Here is a 17,655-nt window from a genome sequence, read left to right on the forward strand (position 1 = left end):
GGCATCCTCGAACAGGTGCAATCAGACACACGCCGATGGCCATGGCCACCACCTTGAAATTGAATTTCTCAGAGTACATATGCCACATGCAATATTCAACAGTGTTTCCTGGGTGGTGAGTGCCTAATAGAGGTGGTAGTCATTCCATAAATATTGTTTGGCAGAGACAGATTCCTTTGCAATGCCATAAGGGCATACTGAAGAAGGAAATAGATATTACGGGCTTCTATATGGGCATTGTTGATGTGGATTTATTCAAGACCAGAACTATGAGTCCTCTTCATTTTGAGCATTTTTTGCATCTTTGATGACCGCCATTTTGGTGTCCTCATTTGCATTTCAGTGAACCATGCATGTAGTTCAAAATGATTCCAGACACTTGAAGCTAACCACTATTGGATGCCTACTACCAAATTATTGCTTGCTGATAAAACAAAAAATTTCTGTGTGCACTAGAGCTACGATTCACTGAAATGCAAATAGGAACACCAACATGGTAGTTAGCTCCTGCCTGCTTCACTGGTAAAAACTAGCATCTTGTCATTACTGTCTGAGGTTATATAAAGCCACATAAATTTGAGTGTATGGATGCCATTGAAGTATACATTGGTCTTGGCCAGTGTCCCACAAAAAGCAGATGGACAATCGGTATGCCACAATGCTTGCAATCACACCAGTTGTCCAACCCACAAGTCATTAACTTCCTACATAAAACTCTAAATGTACCATCAAATGAGAGACTATATTGTAATGGTAATATAAGCTGTCAAGAAATCTTAGGATGCATTGTAAAATTTGCTGTACCAAAGGGGTCTAATTCTTAAAATTTTTCTTACAGCTGTACTTTTAGAAAGTGTCAAGAAGATATCATCCACAATAAAGTTTATACAGGCTTCTTTCAATTTGGCACAAGAACTTCAGTTAGTTGGTCTGGTGTAGTGAGACAATCACAAGATCACTTGTGCCTCAGCTGGTAAAGTCAGATTGAAGCCATCTACCTAACAAGAAAATTGAAGTTGTATGTAAAAATCTTGGACTGTGTTCAACTAACTTTCCTGTTGCATTGGATAAACTTACATGCAGGTGCCCTAACATTGGGCGCTAAGGACCTGTCAGTTTGTTTGTTTGTTTGTTTATTCCGATCTCCAATTAGATTTTACAATGATTATCATAAACTCTATTCTTCCTGGAGTCGTTTAAAACATTACAGAACAGTCAAATAACATAAAGTCAACAAAAGTATACAGTATGACACGAGAAGAACTGAATGAAGTTAAGGACCTCACAGTTAAGAGTTAAACATCTACCTAGTAAGCTATCTATCACAATTACTTCAGTTCTAAACTTTGATTCCAGCACTACCTGTATCAGACAGCAAGAAAAGTTTTTATATGGTATGGTTCATACATTTTAAGTATATGGCAATTCAAAGTTGTTCATTTGCATAATGTGTTCATTTGCATAATGTTCTCTCTGTCAGTTTGATGAAATGGACTTCATATGAATCCAGGTCAAGAAAAATGTCATAAATTTCTTTTATAATTTTTTTCTACATCATCAAGTTCATTTGAGTCAAGTCTGATACATCTGCTGGTAACCCTTAGACTGCCATATTTTAAAACATGGTGAATTCAAAGTGATCTACTAGATACAGCATCTGTAATCCTTGACGTATCCACACTTCAAATATCCAGGTGTTCCAGATATTCTTCCAGAAGGCCCTTGATATGTTAGCACCATTTTTTCAATGTTTTGTTTTTATGGTACAGGCGGAACTATGAGTGTTGATATTAATTACATGATATCATGCAGTGGCACTACTTATTATGGATCTGTGAATCAAATTTTGTAACAGTCCTTCAGTGGATATGACAAGTTGAACGATGATGATGCTTATGCTGGCTATATATGATGATGACAGTGATGATGATACATGTATTAAGGGTGTCCACTGTTCTTGCAGCATGTGATATGAACGTGCATGGCCGGTGCCAGCACATGGTCCCAAACCTTTGCGGTTCTGATTTCACTGAGAGGAGAGGGCGAATCCAGCTCAAGTGCAAAGTCAATGATGGGAAATTGACAGTAGAAGGTAAGTCTTTAGTAAGTATGAATAAGCCAACTAATGATATGTGTATTCAAGACAGGTTGGTATTTAAAGGCAACACACGGACTTCTGCTTGTATCACACACCTTTGTAGAATGATTCAAACTGCCAGGTAAAGCCCTAATGTTTGAATGAAAGAGTACAAACATTGGAAGTGACATTTTTGCAATTTTCTGTTTGAGGATGTCATACGGTTGTCTTTTCTCAACCTCTGGCCCATTTTGCATTGAAACCTATATGTTAGAGGGTTTGTATCACACTCTTATAGAATACCACATTGTGGATCCCTGAAACACGTAACCCTCGATCCCAGCCCTCCCCAGAGCAAGATGGCCTAACACCTGGTTAGGCTGGTACCTTGAGTGATACTGAATTCTCTGCATGGTATCCTCTATTTATTTACTATACTAGATGGTAATAAAATTGTGACAAAAGCTTTTGTTAAGTCAAGCATGTCAAAATTAACTACTGATAATCTGATAATGACATGGAAGTCAGTCACATAGATTTCAGCACCAAGGGCAGGACTCAAGATGCAGATAACACAAAGTGACATCTTCTGTCCCTGATAATTAAGACAATGCACAAGATAACACTAACTCATTACAAGCATTACAAGTGTCCACTACATTTCTCAGTGGCTGAGAAGGATCTGTAGTCCATGTCTGACTGTTTACAAATATTTCCAGTTGTTTGAGTAACCGTTATCTTGTCATGCATGATCTATAGATTCTATTTCTTCCCCCAAATGTGGGCATTGATTTCAAATGTGCTATAATAACATTTTGTCTAAAACCTACAGTGGAGAGGTCATCAAAAGCTGTTCCCATTGTTTTCCAAAATAAAATACTTTCTTTCACATGTTATAGTTATTGTAAGCATCATTTGCTGAATTTGTTGATGAAGGTTAGACATTTAGTTTATCAGTTAAAAAAGTGAACTGAAAAAAGCTTTTTTGTTGATGGAATGTTGGAAAGTTTTTATTTAATGTTGTGCTTGAACTTATCATAATTATGAACTATTATACGGTTGTTTACCTATATCCGTTGTTTTTGAAAACATGGTATTCAGGGATATCAAGTCAACAGTTACTGTGATATTTTCAAAAATTGCAGTTTGAAACCAACGTCAACTTGACATCTCTAAATACTGTACATCATGTTTTCAGAAACAACTGATATAGGTTATCCAACAGATAAAGGTGAACCAGCGTTAATTGATAAATTGATATTATTTAGCCAGCATTAAGCATAGTTGGTTCCCAAAAGTTGTCAAGTATGCTTGTCGCCACATTTGAAAATTAACCATTTACTGTCATTTTCTGACTGCAGTCCAGGAAGCCAAGAACCTGATTCCAATGGACCCCAACGGCCTGTCAGATCCGTATGTCAAACTGAAACTCATCCCAGACCCCAAGAACGAAAGCAAGAAGAAGACAAAGACCCTGAAGGCTACCCTAAATCCACAGTGGTTTGAAAAATTTGACTTGTAAGTACTTATCCTTTAGTTTGTGTATGTTATATTTACTAAATACTCATCATGTAGACTTCTGCGGCTGTGCTTCCCTTGCCGAATATTAGTCTGACACACACACACAACACTCTTCAGCATTTTTAGGGTAACAAATTCATATTCCAATACCAGACGGTGCTTGTATGGATGTGGAAGTCTATAGAAAACGTCTGGCTTTGAAATATGGTTCACATCAACAGCTCAGAAATACTAGACTAAAGCACTTTGTCAAGATGCACAAAAATCCCCCAGTGGCATTGTTTCATACTGCAATTTAGGACCTTAATCTATGTGATAAATACAGATTGTTCAAACTGATACATTGTATTCCATACAGCAGAGTTAAATGGCCAAGAATAATGGTACTCATTATTCAGCCAAACCACATTTTGGTCTTGTGAAACTTAAAGTGTCAATTTACTGAAAATGTCATGACCCATTAAAACTTTACAATACTGCTTACCACTGAAGTTTATGTGATGACATTCCAAAGTTTTAAGAGATAACTTAGCTGATTGAATAGAACACAATGGGATGTATCCAGCTTACACTAAGTTTCTGTATCTATAGAACCTTAGCACAAGTAAATCCAGTGTTTCAGCCTTTTGTCTTTGATCATAACATGGCATTGTGCCATGCTAGACCTAGTCATCACCCTAGTAGCCTCTGTGTACAAAGGCTTTGTTTTCAGTATGTCTAGATGTTGTTCTTTTACGTGTCTAGTTTTTTTTAAATACTGCCAGTAGAGTGGCAAAAAATGAGTTGTAGCTGCAAATTTTCTGCTGACATTTTTTTCTAAAATGACGACGGAAGAAATTGATGAGAGGGTCAGAAAAATCTTGACCCTTGAAATGTCATTGCCAAATGTCAGTAATGAATAAACTTCCCCTCCTGTTATTGGTGAAGGACTGTCGTTTGACCTTTGACTCATTGAAATGAAAGGTAGCAAGGCTCATATACTGTGTTGCAAGCTTAAGTCAGCGCTATTTGTAACCCATAGGGGCTGGTCCTTTAAACTTTAGCATGCTTCACAGCTTTAAACTGTTACTGGTTCACACATCAGTCCGTGTGCTAAGGCCATCCAAAAGGTTAATTACAACTAAAGGCACATGATGTATCAAGGTTAAATAAAGGTTGAAAAAAAAATGAACTGGTACACTTCAGCATGAGTCTGGAGACTAATTAGTTCTCGGTTACCATTTTGATTTATCCCACTAACTTAATAACTTAAGTCGTGATTCGATATGTAACTGACTATGTATTATGTTTAGTAGATAATACATTAGATCTAGAGATCATGGGTTTTGTTTCTCAGACTATTCACTTTCATACCATAGGCTTCTGCCCACCCCCCGCATGTTCTTCATCTCTGTATACACATTTGTTTTTAAGCCATGCTATTATGTGCGAATAAAGAAAGAAAGAAAGAAAGAATACCTGACTACAGGTCTAAGATGTTTTATTACCTGTTTTTTTACCTTGAGCAAAGTTAGTTTCAGGCAATCATTTAGTTTTCTTCTGTGCATCAGCTTTTATTGTACATATTGTTTGATAAAAGTGGTCAATATGACATTTCCTTTTTCCCTCCGAAACAGCAAACTAAAAGATGAATACAAGGACAGACGATTGTCGATCGAGGTGTGGGACTGGGACCGCACTTCCAGAAACGACTTCATGGGGGCGCTGTCGTTCGGTGTCCAAGAACTGATCAAGATGCCTGCCGAGGGCTGGTTTAAACTGTTGAACCAAGAGGAAGGGGAGTATTACAACGTACCCATTGCCGATGAAGAGGAAAATGTCGCTAAACTCAAGGAGCAGCTGCAGGTGACTAATGTTCTTTCTCGTACTACATGTGAGATGACTGAAATTTTCAATGCTTTTTTTGCGGTGACTTTAAAAGTGGTGTTTTTGCTGTAAAGAATGTGACTTTATCACTTCTGCAAAGATAAGACTGCACCGAACACTCCTTAAGGCATTTACAGCACTGTAAATTTTTGGGATTTTTAAAGTTTTTAAAGCAACCTGTCATTACAATGTTCTCTTTTCCAATATTGTGTTACTATGAATATATTATGATAATTCCTTTAACAATGAAGTAAATGATTTTCATTTAGCTGGAAATTAAAATGCCGCAAACTGAAGCATGATATTACACGTATCTTTTGGATTTGGGACATTGTTCCACATGATGTGAAAGTTTATCTGCAATGGTGAATAGATAAAGTACTAACTTAAAAATATTTTGTTTTCCTTTCTGGCTACAGAAGCAAAAGTTGGATGAGCAGCAAAAGCAGAAATCCAAACGCTCTGAAGAAGTTAATATCGGCAGCCTGGAGCATATGAGAGCCTCTGATTTCAACTTTCTCATGGTGTTGGGAAAGGGCAGCTTTGGAAAGGTAAGCTCTTCTGTGTGTGTGCAAGGAGGTTAAAATCACCTCCTTGGTGTGTGTATAATGACATAAACAATAGATTTAATTCAAGTTACATGGTAAAGCCAGTTGTCCAGTAAATGAGTGAGCTTCAGGTGTTGGCATAAAGCATCAGACTTCTGCACCCATAGAAACCCAACACACTTTACAAGAAGGGTAGGGTGATACATTGCCTACATGTAGATATGCGTTGCACTACCAGCTACCAAAGAAGTATAATTACACTTTGTCTTGAACATTATTCTTCAAATCAAATGGGGAGACAAAGAACATTGACTTATTGTCAGTTATTTTAGACAAAGCAAAATCTGTGTCCAGTATGCAGAAGAAATTTTCAGGTACAAGTTTCAGCATGGCCTTTCTTGATTTTGAGCTTTTGTCCACTGTTAACGTCCATGTTGCAAAACTTTCGTCCAAAGGTGAAGGACAAAAAAGAAGTTCAGGCACAAGAGGACAGACACTGTAGAGAGTACTCGCCATAAAACATATAGGTTCCTGCGTTAGGTCTTGGGGTGAGATGAGGTCAAACATCAGCTAATATTGGTATAGCCTGAGTACATGCAAACTGTGCCCTTCAACATAGTTGTGTTTAGGGGAAAGCCATACAGATAACCTACATTCCACCCTTTATTGATTCAATCTACCCTTGAGCTGCTAAAGTGCATTTTGCCCTGTGTTAGCAGATGTGCTATTGCCAAGGTCACCTCTGTAGCTTCTATAATCAACCAATGTGAAAGGTTTGCTCTCAAGTAGGTATTAGAATCCCTAATTGGGAGTAAGCACTATTTAACTGCGGTAATAGATTGCTGTGTCTGCAAAATGTGTTGGTTAAATGAAAGACAATTCGGTTTGAATGTGCTGCAAGCACAGAACTTGACGTGGCGTTGGGTTTGGCGACAGAAAGAAGCCATTAATGATTTGTCTTGTAATTCCGAATGCGTCAAGAGTTGATTGAGCCATTTGAGGCTGGGTATGCTTGGTATGCATTGCGTTAAGAAATGCATCATGAATACCAATGGAAACTGCAAGCCTTAGGAATTTAACTAAGCACATAGTCTATACACCATTGGGTGTTTCTTGAAAGGCAACCTTAGCAATATTAGCCCGAGTCAGGGTTGTAAAACTTCAATCAAAGTCAAGTTTTGGGGCACTTTTCTAGGTAATAAGATGAAGTGATTCATTTCCATTCCATACCAACCAACATTCAAGGAGCAAAAATTTGATGCGGCAGTGGCGTGAGGATGTCGTGAAGTCAGGGCACTTCACCGTCGCTCCCAATGCAGTAATTGATGCTTAACACTACCGTTAATCAATTGATTAATCAATAAATTTCACATCATTGTGTTCAGATTTTTTTGCAAGGATGTGGTGAAGTTTTGGTCTGTGCCAACAAGAAATTGGCTCCCAGAACAGAGGGAAGGGTCCTGGAGACAGCCCATATTTAAATATTCTTGCAGTCAAAACAGCTGAATAGATATTAGAGGGTGTTTATGACTTTCCAACCCTTTGCATTTTCATCAGCAGTGTTCTCTGGCTTCAAAAATGGAGCCCAAACTTGTGACAGTTGCCACACTCTCTTTTGTTAGTGGATGATATGATTACCCCTCTATTTGAGGGTTGGAGAATTTCACAGTCAAAGTATCCATTTCAGCCTCTTTTCCGTGAAATTGCGGTAGATTACTGGTAGAGTCAAATGAAAGCTGTGGGTGTAAAACAGTTGGCACTTTTCCAAAGTAGGAGAGCAATTGACTGATGTCTGTGAGTGCTGTAAAGCACCAACTGTAAATTTGACTTTTGAAGAGGTTTCGCATTTTGTGGCAATACAGAGTGCATGTGTATATCTGAATGCATTTAGCTATGTCCTAATAGTGTATCTCAAAACTTTAGAGTAATGACCTTTATAGAAGCCTGACTAAATCATGCCTCTAGTAGCCCTTTCACTGGTCATCAGCACCCCCCTCCCCCAGCTTTGCTGGCTAACACCTCTAAATCAGGAGAATGGGGGACAGATTATTTCAATGGATATCCTGAGCTACTTTGGGGAATATCTCCAGGCTCAGAAACAGAGGGCCACAAGCATTGCTGGGAGGGGCTCTGTAAACTTACTTTTCTAGGTGATTTGTACATCTGATTTTAGGCACAGAAACCTGGCAGTTATATGATATCTTGATATTTTTTCATACAATCTTTCTCCTAAAATGATATGTATAACAAAATGATCAAATCCTGACTTCTTCAGTGATGCTCAAGGAGAATGTAAGACGGATTGTTCACATTTATTTTCTAGGATGAAGAGCCCCACAAGTTACATGTTCTTCCTATATCTTTCCCCTAACAAAGAATATATCTATTACAATGGAATGTTGACTGTTCTAGGTGATGCTCGCCGAGAAGAAGGGTGTTGAGGAGTTGTACGCCATCAAAATCCTGAAGAAGGATGTGATTGTCCAAGACGACGATGTAGAATGTACCATGGTGGAGAAGAGGGTTCTCGCCTTGAGAGACAAACCACCATTTCTGGTCCAGCTGCACTCCTGCTTCCAAACAATGGTACGGCCCACTGTGTTGCAAACTAGAAAGCCAGAATTTGCAAGCAAATGCAGGATATCTTATTTCCCATTTCTACTCCATGCTAAGATGATTAACTGTTATAGAATTGCCTCCATTCCAAAGTTAATTATAAAGTTGATTTTTTTTACTGCAAAAAACATAGACTCTCTGGATTATTTAGAATTCTTTTATCATCTGAACATTGTACCATATGTTGTTTCTAGCCAGGGCTCTGAAATACCACCTGTATATGCAGGTTAGTGCAGGTAAAATTGGAGCTGTGCAGGTTTTTCTGCTGTCTACCTGCACCTAACCTGCACTGGCCCATGTACTGGGTTTTATTCATAAATGTCCTATAATGTAGATGTATATGGATTGTTATTAACTGTTACAACCTATAAAGTATAAAAGAAAAATAGCTGCAATGGTTCCTGAAAAATTTTAGTATGATCCATACTTCCTGAATTCAGAGTGGTGCAGGTAAAATTTGTCTGGTGCGGGTAATTTTCAATGCTACCTGTGCAGGTATGCAGAAAAAAAAGTATTTTGAGCCCTGCTAGCCCTTCGGGTTGTCCTCAGATTGCTTTTGTTATTATCAGTAACTGCCTACTGGTAAAGTGCATGTAAGTTACTACTTCTCTTCTGATAGTTATCTTTGCTGTATGTCTGTTGTTATTACCACAGTATTGCCTCCAGCCTATATTAAAGTAATATACTGTACAATACCGCCTAAAACCACTCTCTGTGCTTGATTAGATCACTGTCATTGATCATTGTTACCAGTAAGTTCAATACTGTCTATTAATCACATTGTACATTGTGCTTTTATTTGAGATACTGTCTCGGCTCCCCCTTTCTACATTCCTACAAACTGCATATCTTCTTTGTCATTGACTGATGTACATTAAGATACTAGATACTTTGCAAACTTATAACACAGTATGATTTTTTTTCAAAGAAACTATCTAAGTTACACTTTCAAAGAGAGAATTCATGACACCTGCAGTACTTGGCAGTGAAAGAAGACTGTATCACATTGGTTAAGCTGGTGTTTGTTGTTCTTGCCCTGACCAATAGGATCGGCTGTACTTCGTGATGGAGTTTGTAAACGGGGGTGATCTGATGTACCAGATCCAGCAGTGTGGGAAGTTCAAAGAGCCGCATGCTGTGTGAGTAGAGAATTCAAGATTTTACATGTATCCTAGAACAAGTAGCTTTTGTAGCATAAAACCATGGTTTATACATTGTTTAGTTGTGCAGTTGTACATAACGAGTTGGTAAGCAAAGTTGATTTAGCTCGCAAACTTTTTTTATCAAATCTATAAGTTTGATTTAGTTTTGTATATATTTCACAGTAATACTTTCTTGAAAAATGGGCATTTACAAATGTAATTGTGTGCTATTGTGTGCTGCACTTTCTCCTCCAGCAGTCTTATGCCTTTTATGTTCTTTTCTTGTCTAGGTTCTATGCAGCAGAGATTGCTATTGGCTTGTTCTACCTGCACAGCAAGGGGACCATTTACAGGTATGTGTTTTAGTCTGTAATATATAGTATGTGTATTACCTAAATGTTGGGATTCAACCTAAGTCAAGTATTTCCTCACACACCCACGTCTAAAATGAGCCAGCAATAAGAGTAATGCATAGTCAGTACCAGGGGCAGGAAAATACAGCCAGCAGCAGGGACAGGAAACACAGTCAGCCCCAGGGACAGGAAAACACAATCATCACCAGGGACAGGGAACACAATCAGCACCAGGGACAGGAAAATACAGCCAGCAGCAGGGACAGGAAACACAGTCAGCACCAGGGCCAGGGAACACAGTCAGCACCAGGGACAGGAAAACACAATCATCACCAGGGACAGGGAACACAATCAGCACCAGGGACAGGAAAATACAGCCAGCAGCAGGGCCAGGGAACACAATCATCACCAGGGACAGGGAAACGCAGTCAGCACCAGGGACAGGGAAATGCAGTCAGCACCAGGGACAGGGAAACGCAGTCAGCACCAGGGACAGGGAAACACAGTCAGCACCAGGGACAGGGAAACACAGTCAGCACCAGGGACATGGAAACACAGTCTGCACCGGGGACAGGGAAACACAATCAGCACCAGGGACAGGGAAACAGTCAGCTCCAGGGACAGGGAGACACAGTCAGCACCAGGGACAGGGAAACACATTCAACCCCAGGGACAGGGAAACACAGTCAGCACCAGGGACAGGGAAACACATTCAGGGATAGGGGAACATAGTCAGCACCAGGGACAGGGAAACACAGGCAGTACCAGGGACAGGGAAACACAGTCAGCACCAGGGACAGGGAAACACAGTCAGCACCAGGGACAGGGAAACACAGTCAGCACCAGGGACAAGAAAACACAGCACCAGGGACAGGGAAACACAGTCAGCACCAGGGACAGGGAAACGCAGTCAGCACCAGGGACAGGGTAACACATTCAGAACCAGGGACAGGGAAACACTGTTGTATTGAATTATTTCTTTCTCCTGCTTCTAATCCTAACTCAACAAATGTCTCTAATCTTGCAGAGATCTCAAACTAGACAACGTGATGCTTGATTCTGACGGTCACATCAAGATAGCAGATTTTGGCATGTGTAAAGAAAACATGGCAGAGGGAGCAAAGACAAGAACTTTCTGTGGAACACCTGATTACATTGCCCCTGAGGTATCTATTCATTTCAGATAATCTGATCCATAGTCAAAATGGTTCTATTGATTAGTCTGCTGTATTTTAACCTAGGTGTCAAGCTTCCATGGTTCTTTCTGTTATTTGTTAAACTGTCTAACTTAACAGACTCTGATTATAAACACATCACATAGCAAATGTGAAAAGCAGGTAACATGAAATCATAACAAAGGTCCCTTTTCTATCACTTAAGATGCATGCACTTATACATGATTATACTGTCATACTTTAAGCATGTTTTAATCGTGAAGGTCCTTTGAAAAATGGTATGAAAAGTTGTCTTAAGTTGAATTTGTTAATCTTAATTTTTTTTCTATCTATTAGATTGTAGCCTACCAGCCCTATGACAAGATGGTAGACTGGTGGGCCTTCGGAGTTCTTCTGTATGAAATGCTGGCTGGACAGGTTTGTATATTGTATAACAACAATATGATTTAATGATGGAATATGATAGAATAATCAAATGTCTCATCCCCTAGTTTGGATGTAGAAAACATGCATAAATGATAATTAAAGCTTGTCTCTGTGAGGATTTTGTTAAGAAAGCATTGTAAGAGTTCAAAGTTGTAATTTGTGTTGGTGTTTTTCCAATTGCTTTTGAGCCAAAACTTTTCCCCTTGCAGCCCCCCTTTGATGGTGAGGATGAAGACGAGTTGTTCCAGTCTATTCTGGAGCACAATGTGTCCTACCCCAAGTCCATGTCCAAGGAAGCTGTATCAATCTGCAAGGGGGTAAATACATGCTTTACTGTCCACATCTTTTCCTCAATGCCACCTTGTCAATTTTTAGTTTCAGGTCATTCTGCTTGGATTCATACAATCATTACCTTGCTCTGAATTTGTAGGGAGAACTTTGAGTTGGAGGAGTCATCAATAAACATATTAGTTATTATCCCTCCCAGACCATTAGGCACGTAGGGGCGGTGCCTATGTCCATTTCTATAGCCTTAGGCCACACAGATCACTACAGCAGGGTGCTAGACTAGTCCACTGGTAGTGATGTCTGTCTTCAACTGCCATACTCTTTCTCATGAGTGTTGAGTGCGAAGTAGTATGTACCACTTTCAAGTCTTTGGTATGACCTGACCTTCGCAAACTCCCTATACCTGCATGCTTGCAAAGCTAGACAAGTGTGTATTGCATTGCCATTGCACCGATGTGTATTGCAGAATTGCACCAGGTAATTTGTTCACAGAGCCATTATAGCAGGCTTATGTATGATATTGAGACCTGTTTTTGTATTGGTTTAAATTGATTTTTTTCTTCTTGTCCAGTTCATGACCAAGCACCCCACCAAGCGACTAGGGTTTGGCGCAGAAGGAGAGCGGGACATTAAGGAGCATGTTTTCTTCCGCCGCATCGACTGGGACAGACTAGCTGTCCGAGAGATCCAACCACCATTCAAACCAAAAATTGTAAGTTCTCCAACAAGTCAATGTTCCAAGTACATGTCCAAATTGCAGAAATGTACAACCTTGATGTTTATTGTTGTCATGTAGCTTCGTCAGAAGGTAAGATGTAATGAGTTATGCTGTAGTTGTACAGTGAGAGGTACATGTAAAGCTGGTCTATTGAAATACAAAAACAAATGCAATTTAGCTGTACATGCATACTGTACATGTCTTCGTAAAGTTTAATCAAGCTTGAAAGATATTTAAACTTGCAGGTATTTTAACCTACACTGTGTACATCATGACCATTCAATTCCACAGGCTATACTAACAGTTTATGTAAATGTTCTTGGTGCAACTTAAAAGCCAAAGATGCCATCTTGATGCACAATGTATGTTGTAACAGGTGTCTTATTCATGCTTTTGTAACATTGTTTCTTTAAGTTAGTTTTTTGTGCAATGACTCTTCCTTTCTTGCCCTTGAAACAGACCTCCTCAAAAGCAGCAGATAATTTTGACAAGCATTTCAAGAGGGCGCCGGTCACGCTTACGCCTACAGACGAAGCCATCATCTGTAACCTCGATGGCACAGAATTTGGTGGCTTCACCTTCACAAACCCGTATTTCAAACAGACGGCATCACAAGCCAACCATAGCTGTATGTTGGGTTATTTCGTTACTTTGGTTTTATAAGGTACAGCTCAACTTCTCCAGTGTGACTGCCAGATGCTCTCAACTAAACTGTACTACATACATGTAGTGTCATGGGGACAAACACTTAATACCCTGTACCACATAGTGACATGGGGAACCTGTACTGCATACATGTAGTGACATGGGGAGGATCACTAACCTGTACTACATACATGTAGTGACATGGGGAGGAACACTAACTTGTACCACATAGTGACATGGCGAGGAACACTTACCTCTACCACATAGTGACATGGGGAGGATCACTTACCCTGTACCACATGGTGACATGGGGAGGAACTCTATAACCTCTACCACATAGTGACATGGGGAGGAACACTAATCTGTACTCTGTTCTTTCAGTCTTTTATTTTTTCTCATATTCATCACTTTTTGTTTCTCTCCTTTCAGCTTTTAACATAAATTTTAAACCCTACTCAATGTTTCTTCTCTCCTCTTTCCACAGTTCCAATCCTCAGAGAAGACCTTGTAAACAAACCAATCACCACTCTCTAACTCCCTGTCACTCTGTTTCAGCCCTTCTGTCTCTGTCACTTGCTGTCTGGATTCTCTAAAGACTGTCAATGCCAGAGTATATCTAATTAGTACACTCTATATATTTAGCTAACCAAAAAGAAAATTCATAAGCTAGTCAATTAGTCTGTTTCTTATTTCTTCTTTTGGTCATCTATATCTATCAGAGATGAAATAAATGATTGTTTCAGCATCCAAGTGATCTATGCTCCATGCTGCGGTAAAAAAATGCCTCTCTCATTGGCCACATGTATGGGCTTTACCTTGAAGTTTACTTATCACTAGGGCAATTTATATTTCCAATGTTTGTCTGATTCAGTCTATGATGTTTGATGTAACCCTGTATCCATTTCTACTGATGGATATTGTTTACATTGTGATTGTCAACTTCCAGCAGGTAAGTGTAGTATACTGCTAGCCTGGTATTAACCCTATTCTAGTTCTGGCTTTTCCTCCGATCAGTTCCATAGCCAAATATAGTCTGGCACCTGTCAATAGAGAGCTGATTGTTATCTAAGTTTAGGAAAGACTCCTTATTGGCTCCAAGTCACATTGTTCTGATATTGGCATGGTAATGGTTTTGAAAAAAAAAAACATTTGGAATTTTGATCCTGTTACACATCTTGTGAGAATTATTTGATCCCTCAAAGTATACAAGACGTTAGGACCAAATGTTCTAATGTCGACAACCACCAGATTTTTCTGCAAAGAATCAATCAGAAGGGTAAACCAGAGCAAGAGTAAGAAGATACCAGGCCACCATTCTGCTGTCTATTTCTATCCTTGCTTACAAGATGACCTGTACTTCTTTCTCTCCCTTCTAGATCTGTCACTAAGTGGTTATTTTAATCTATGTAGCTAACAATATTTTATTGTCAGTTTCACTGAGTGATGTTCTCTTTTGCCCTGCAGAAAAACAATAGAGATGCCAGCAACTTCGATAAGGAGTTTACACAAGAGCCCACCACCCTCACCCCTACGGACAAGCTGCTCATTATGAACCTGGACCAATCAGAATTCGACGGTTTCTCCTACACAAACCCAGATTTTACCCAACATTAGTAGGGAGGAAACATACGCCCTCACATAGAGATGGGTAAGATGTGTTGTAAAGCTTTGTGAGATCTCAAACAAAAAGTGTATCGTGAGCATGTTTACAGACCCGCACGTCCGTGCTTATTCCAATGTGTTGTGAGGTAACGTTAATACTGAACATAGCAGGGATAAAATTTATGGTGCAGGTGACGTAAACATAACACAACCGTTACAACAAGAATAAGGTGATGGGGTAGAAAATTAAAATATGCACCAACCGGTGACGTGGAATTGGAAATGTAAAAAGTAGAAATTAGCATTCCAGTAAATAATAAAACAGGCAAATTATACGTTGAAGTTTGTATTATCACTACTTGATTGAGTTGCAATGACTTCTAGGTGTAAAGATTTCTTGTGAACAAAGATTTGTTTCTTTCAGAAGTTGCAAATGATGAATTATGTGCAATATATGGCTAAAACATGACTTGTATAACATGTTGTGATGTAGCGAAACACTAGTAGAATTCGAGATTAAAATACTAGTAACAGTTGTAACACAATTCATACATTTTGAGAGAAAGTTTTAAACGGTACACTTGTCCATGGGAATCAAATAGACATGTAACGCTTATAATTTCTTGACGCAACTTAAATGTATTTTTAGGCAGGAAAGTATTCAATGGCAGTAACAAGTTGGTAATGAACTAAATTTCATTTGTATGTTTTAGGGGTATCTCTGGTCTAAAGCATGTGCAAGGGACTTAAATTGAAATAATTGATAAAAGCTATAAACAAAAGCTATGGTGGTATTTCCAATGCAGGTATAAGATGGGAATGTGCAATTTATTATAGCACATCTAGAATTTCTATAAGTTGTTCAGCTCTGTCTAACTTCTCTAGGTTAAATTTGGACTTATTTAGAAAGAATGATTCCCCTTTGATACAAAGTTTTAGATTTTTTTCTTCCTAATTTTTCTTTATCAGCCCTCAGGCCACATAAGTTACTAAGCTTTTCTGGTTTAAATACAAACAGGATTTTATATTATTATTATTAGCTGTCAATCAGAATATCTTGCCACTAGTGCTCAAAGGTACAAGCTTGGACAACTAACCAGGGAATGCAAGACGATAGCACTCCGATACCATTAGCCATGCATTCAAGCCCTGACTTCTTTAAGCCATATTTCTCAGGATTCTGACCTTGGCATTGTGGCTTATGCTTGACATTGTCATTTCTTTTCATTTCTAGACAACTCAGTATCGGCTTGCATGTGATGGCTTTAAACATTTTTTACTGAATTCTCGTGCCGTTTAGGATTGAACTGAAAGGGGGCATGCATGCACAGTTTCAACATCAGCATTGGCATTACATATCACCATCTCTGTTTCCTATGTTTTTAGAATTTTTAAGTTTTTATGTTATACTGTGCGAACATTTTTATTTTTACATATAGTTTTCTCATGTGTGGAGTTAGCAAACTGTAGTTGGTATAAATTTTTGGGTTTTCATTTAACACATTAGTTTTTCAGTTGTTCCCCGCATGCATATGTGACTGATCAAAATGAAGAGGAAAGGAAAGTCATTTCATAACTATGCCAAAAATATTGATTTCAATGTCTTATCAAGAAATTATGGAAATATGGTGGAACATGTGTTGTTATTCCATAAATAGCTGCTGGTTTAAGTTGAATTTCTATCGGTGATTATAAATAAGAACTTGGATGTATGTATTTGAATTGTTTTTGTATTGCTCTGCATATACTGAGTTTTTGTATCCACAAGAAGTAGTGTGAAACTTCCTATATTGTATATGTTCTTTTTGAGGCTGCATGTTTTGTTTTCTGGAAATAGTGCACAATAATACATATAAACTGAACAAAGTCTTGCACTTCTTGTCTTTTAAGACTTTGGGCATTAAAAACATGGATTGTGTAAAAAGTTCACCTTAACACCGCTGTGTGTAGACTTAAGGATACCTTCTTTTTATTTTTGCACAATTTCTTGGATATTTTTGTTTTTTTTATTATATACGTATTATATAAATATATATAGAATATTATGTTAAACATAATTTGTCTTTTGTGTGGTTTCATCAGATATGCAACTATTTAGCATGTTTCCATCAGTTTGGAAATAATACTTCATCTGCATTTTGGGAACCGCATACTCCACATGACAAAACTTACAGTTGACTGCAGAATGGTAAAATCACAAATTATATCCAGTCAGGAAGTTTTAAGAATTCTCAGGATATTTTTGCCATAGGAGAGGGAGGGTGGAGGAGAAATACAATTCAAGTCAGTTTCAGATATGAGCAGAATAGGCTGTCATAAATTTCATTACCTCTGTGAAAACAGAGGTATGATGATTAGTGTTCTTCGTAAATTTGTCCGTGTGTGTGTCTGCCAAGTGGTTGCCTGCCAGACTAAGAGGAAAATGGTGTAATATGATACTTGGAGAATTCTGAGTAATTTGGCCCTGATCCAATGTTGTAGACTGGCAGGATGACTCGTGGCTATACCCACAAAGGTCGTTCAGTTCGGTTCATCCATCAGGTGATGTTTCAGGTACCCATGTAGAGCTTGTCTTTATTTAGGGTGCATTGTCCACACATTTTGCTGTTACGTAATGATATATCCTAGGTACCTATTGTTTCAATCATGGCTAATGAACATGCCATTATGACATAATT

At 38.6% G+C, this 17,655-nt stretch overlaps 1 protein-coding gene across 4 annotated transcripts in view; it reads left to right on the plus strand.

Annotated features, from left to right (window-relative positions):
- The window catches only part of LOC118428737 (protein kinase C alpha type-like), a 68,349-nt gene extending 51,588 nt beyond the window's left edge, over positions 1–16,761 (plus strand). For 3 of the 4 annotated variants that reach the window (XM_035838917.1, XM_035838915.1, XM_035838914.1), the window contains exons 6-18: positions 1,964–2,092; positions 3,439–3,595; positions 5,215–5,443; positions 5,884–6,015; positions 8,425–8,598; positions 9,676–9,767; positions 10,061–10,123; positions 11,151–11,289; positions 11,635–11,715; positions 11,934–12,041; positions 12,584–12,724; positions 13,190–13,358; positions 14,840–16,761. In XM_035838917.1, the coding sequence (XP_035694810.1) occupies positions 1,964–2,092; positions 3,439–3,595; positions 5,215–5,443; positions 5,884–6,015; positions 8,425–8,598; positions 9,676–9,767; positions 10,061–10,123; positions 11,151–11,289; positions 11,635–11,715; positions 11,934–12,041; positions 12,584–12,724; positions 13,190–13,358; positions 14,840–14,841 (1,616 nt within the window). In that variant the 3' untranslated portion in view covers positions 14,842–16,761. The remainder of the gene's footprint in view (positions 1–1,963; positions 2,093–3,438; positions 3,596–5,214; positions 5,444–5,883; positions 6,016–8,424; positions 8,599–9,675; positions 9,768–10,060; positions 10,124–11,150; positions 11,290–11,634; positions 11,716–11,933; positions 12,042–12,583; positions 12,725–13,189; positions 13,359–14,839) is intronic. The other variant, XM_035838918.1, reaches the window with a different exon arrangement.
- The last annotated feature ends 894 nt before the right edge of the window (positions 16,762–17,655 follow it).

Source organism: Branchiostoma floridae, chromosome 13 (assembly GCF_000003815.2).
Source record: "Branchiostoma floridae strain S238N-H82 chromosome 13, Bfl_VNyyK, whole genome shotgun sequence".
Classification (NCBI taxonomy): Eukaryota; Metazoa; Chordata; class Leptocardii; order Amphioxiformes; family Branchiostomatidae; genus Branchiostoma; species Branchiostoma floridae.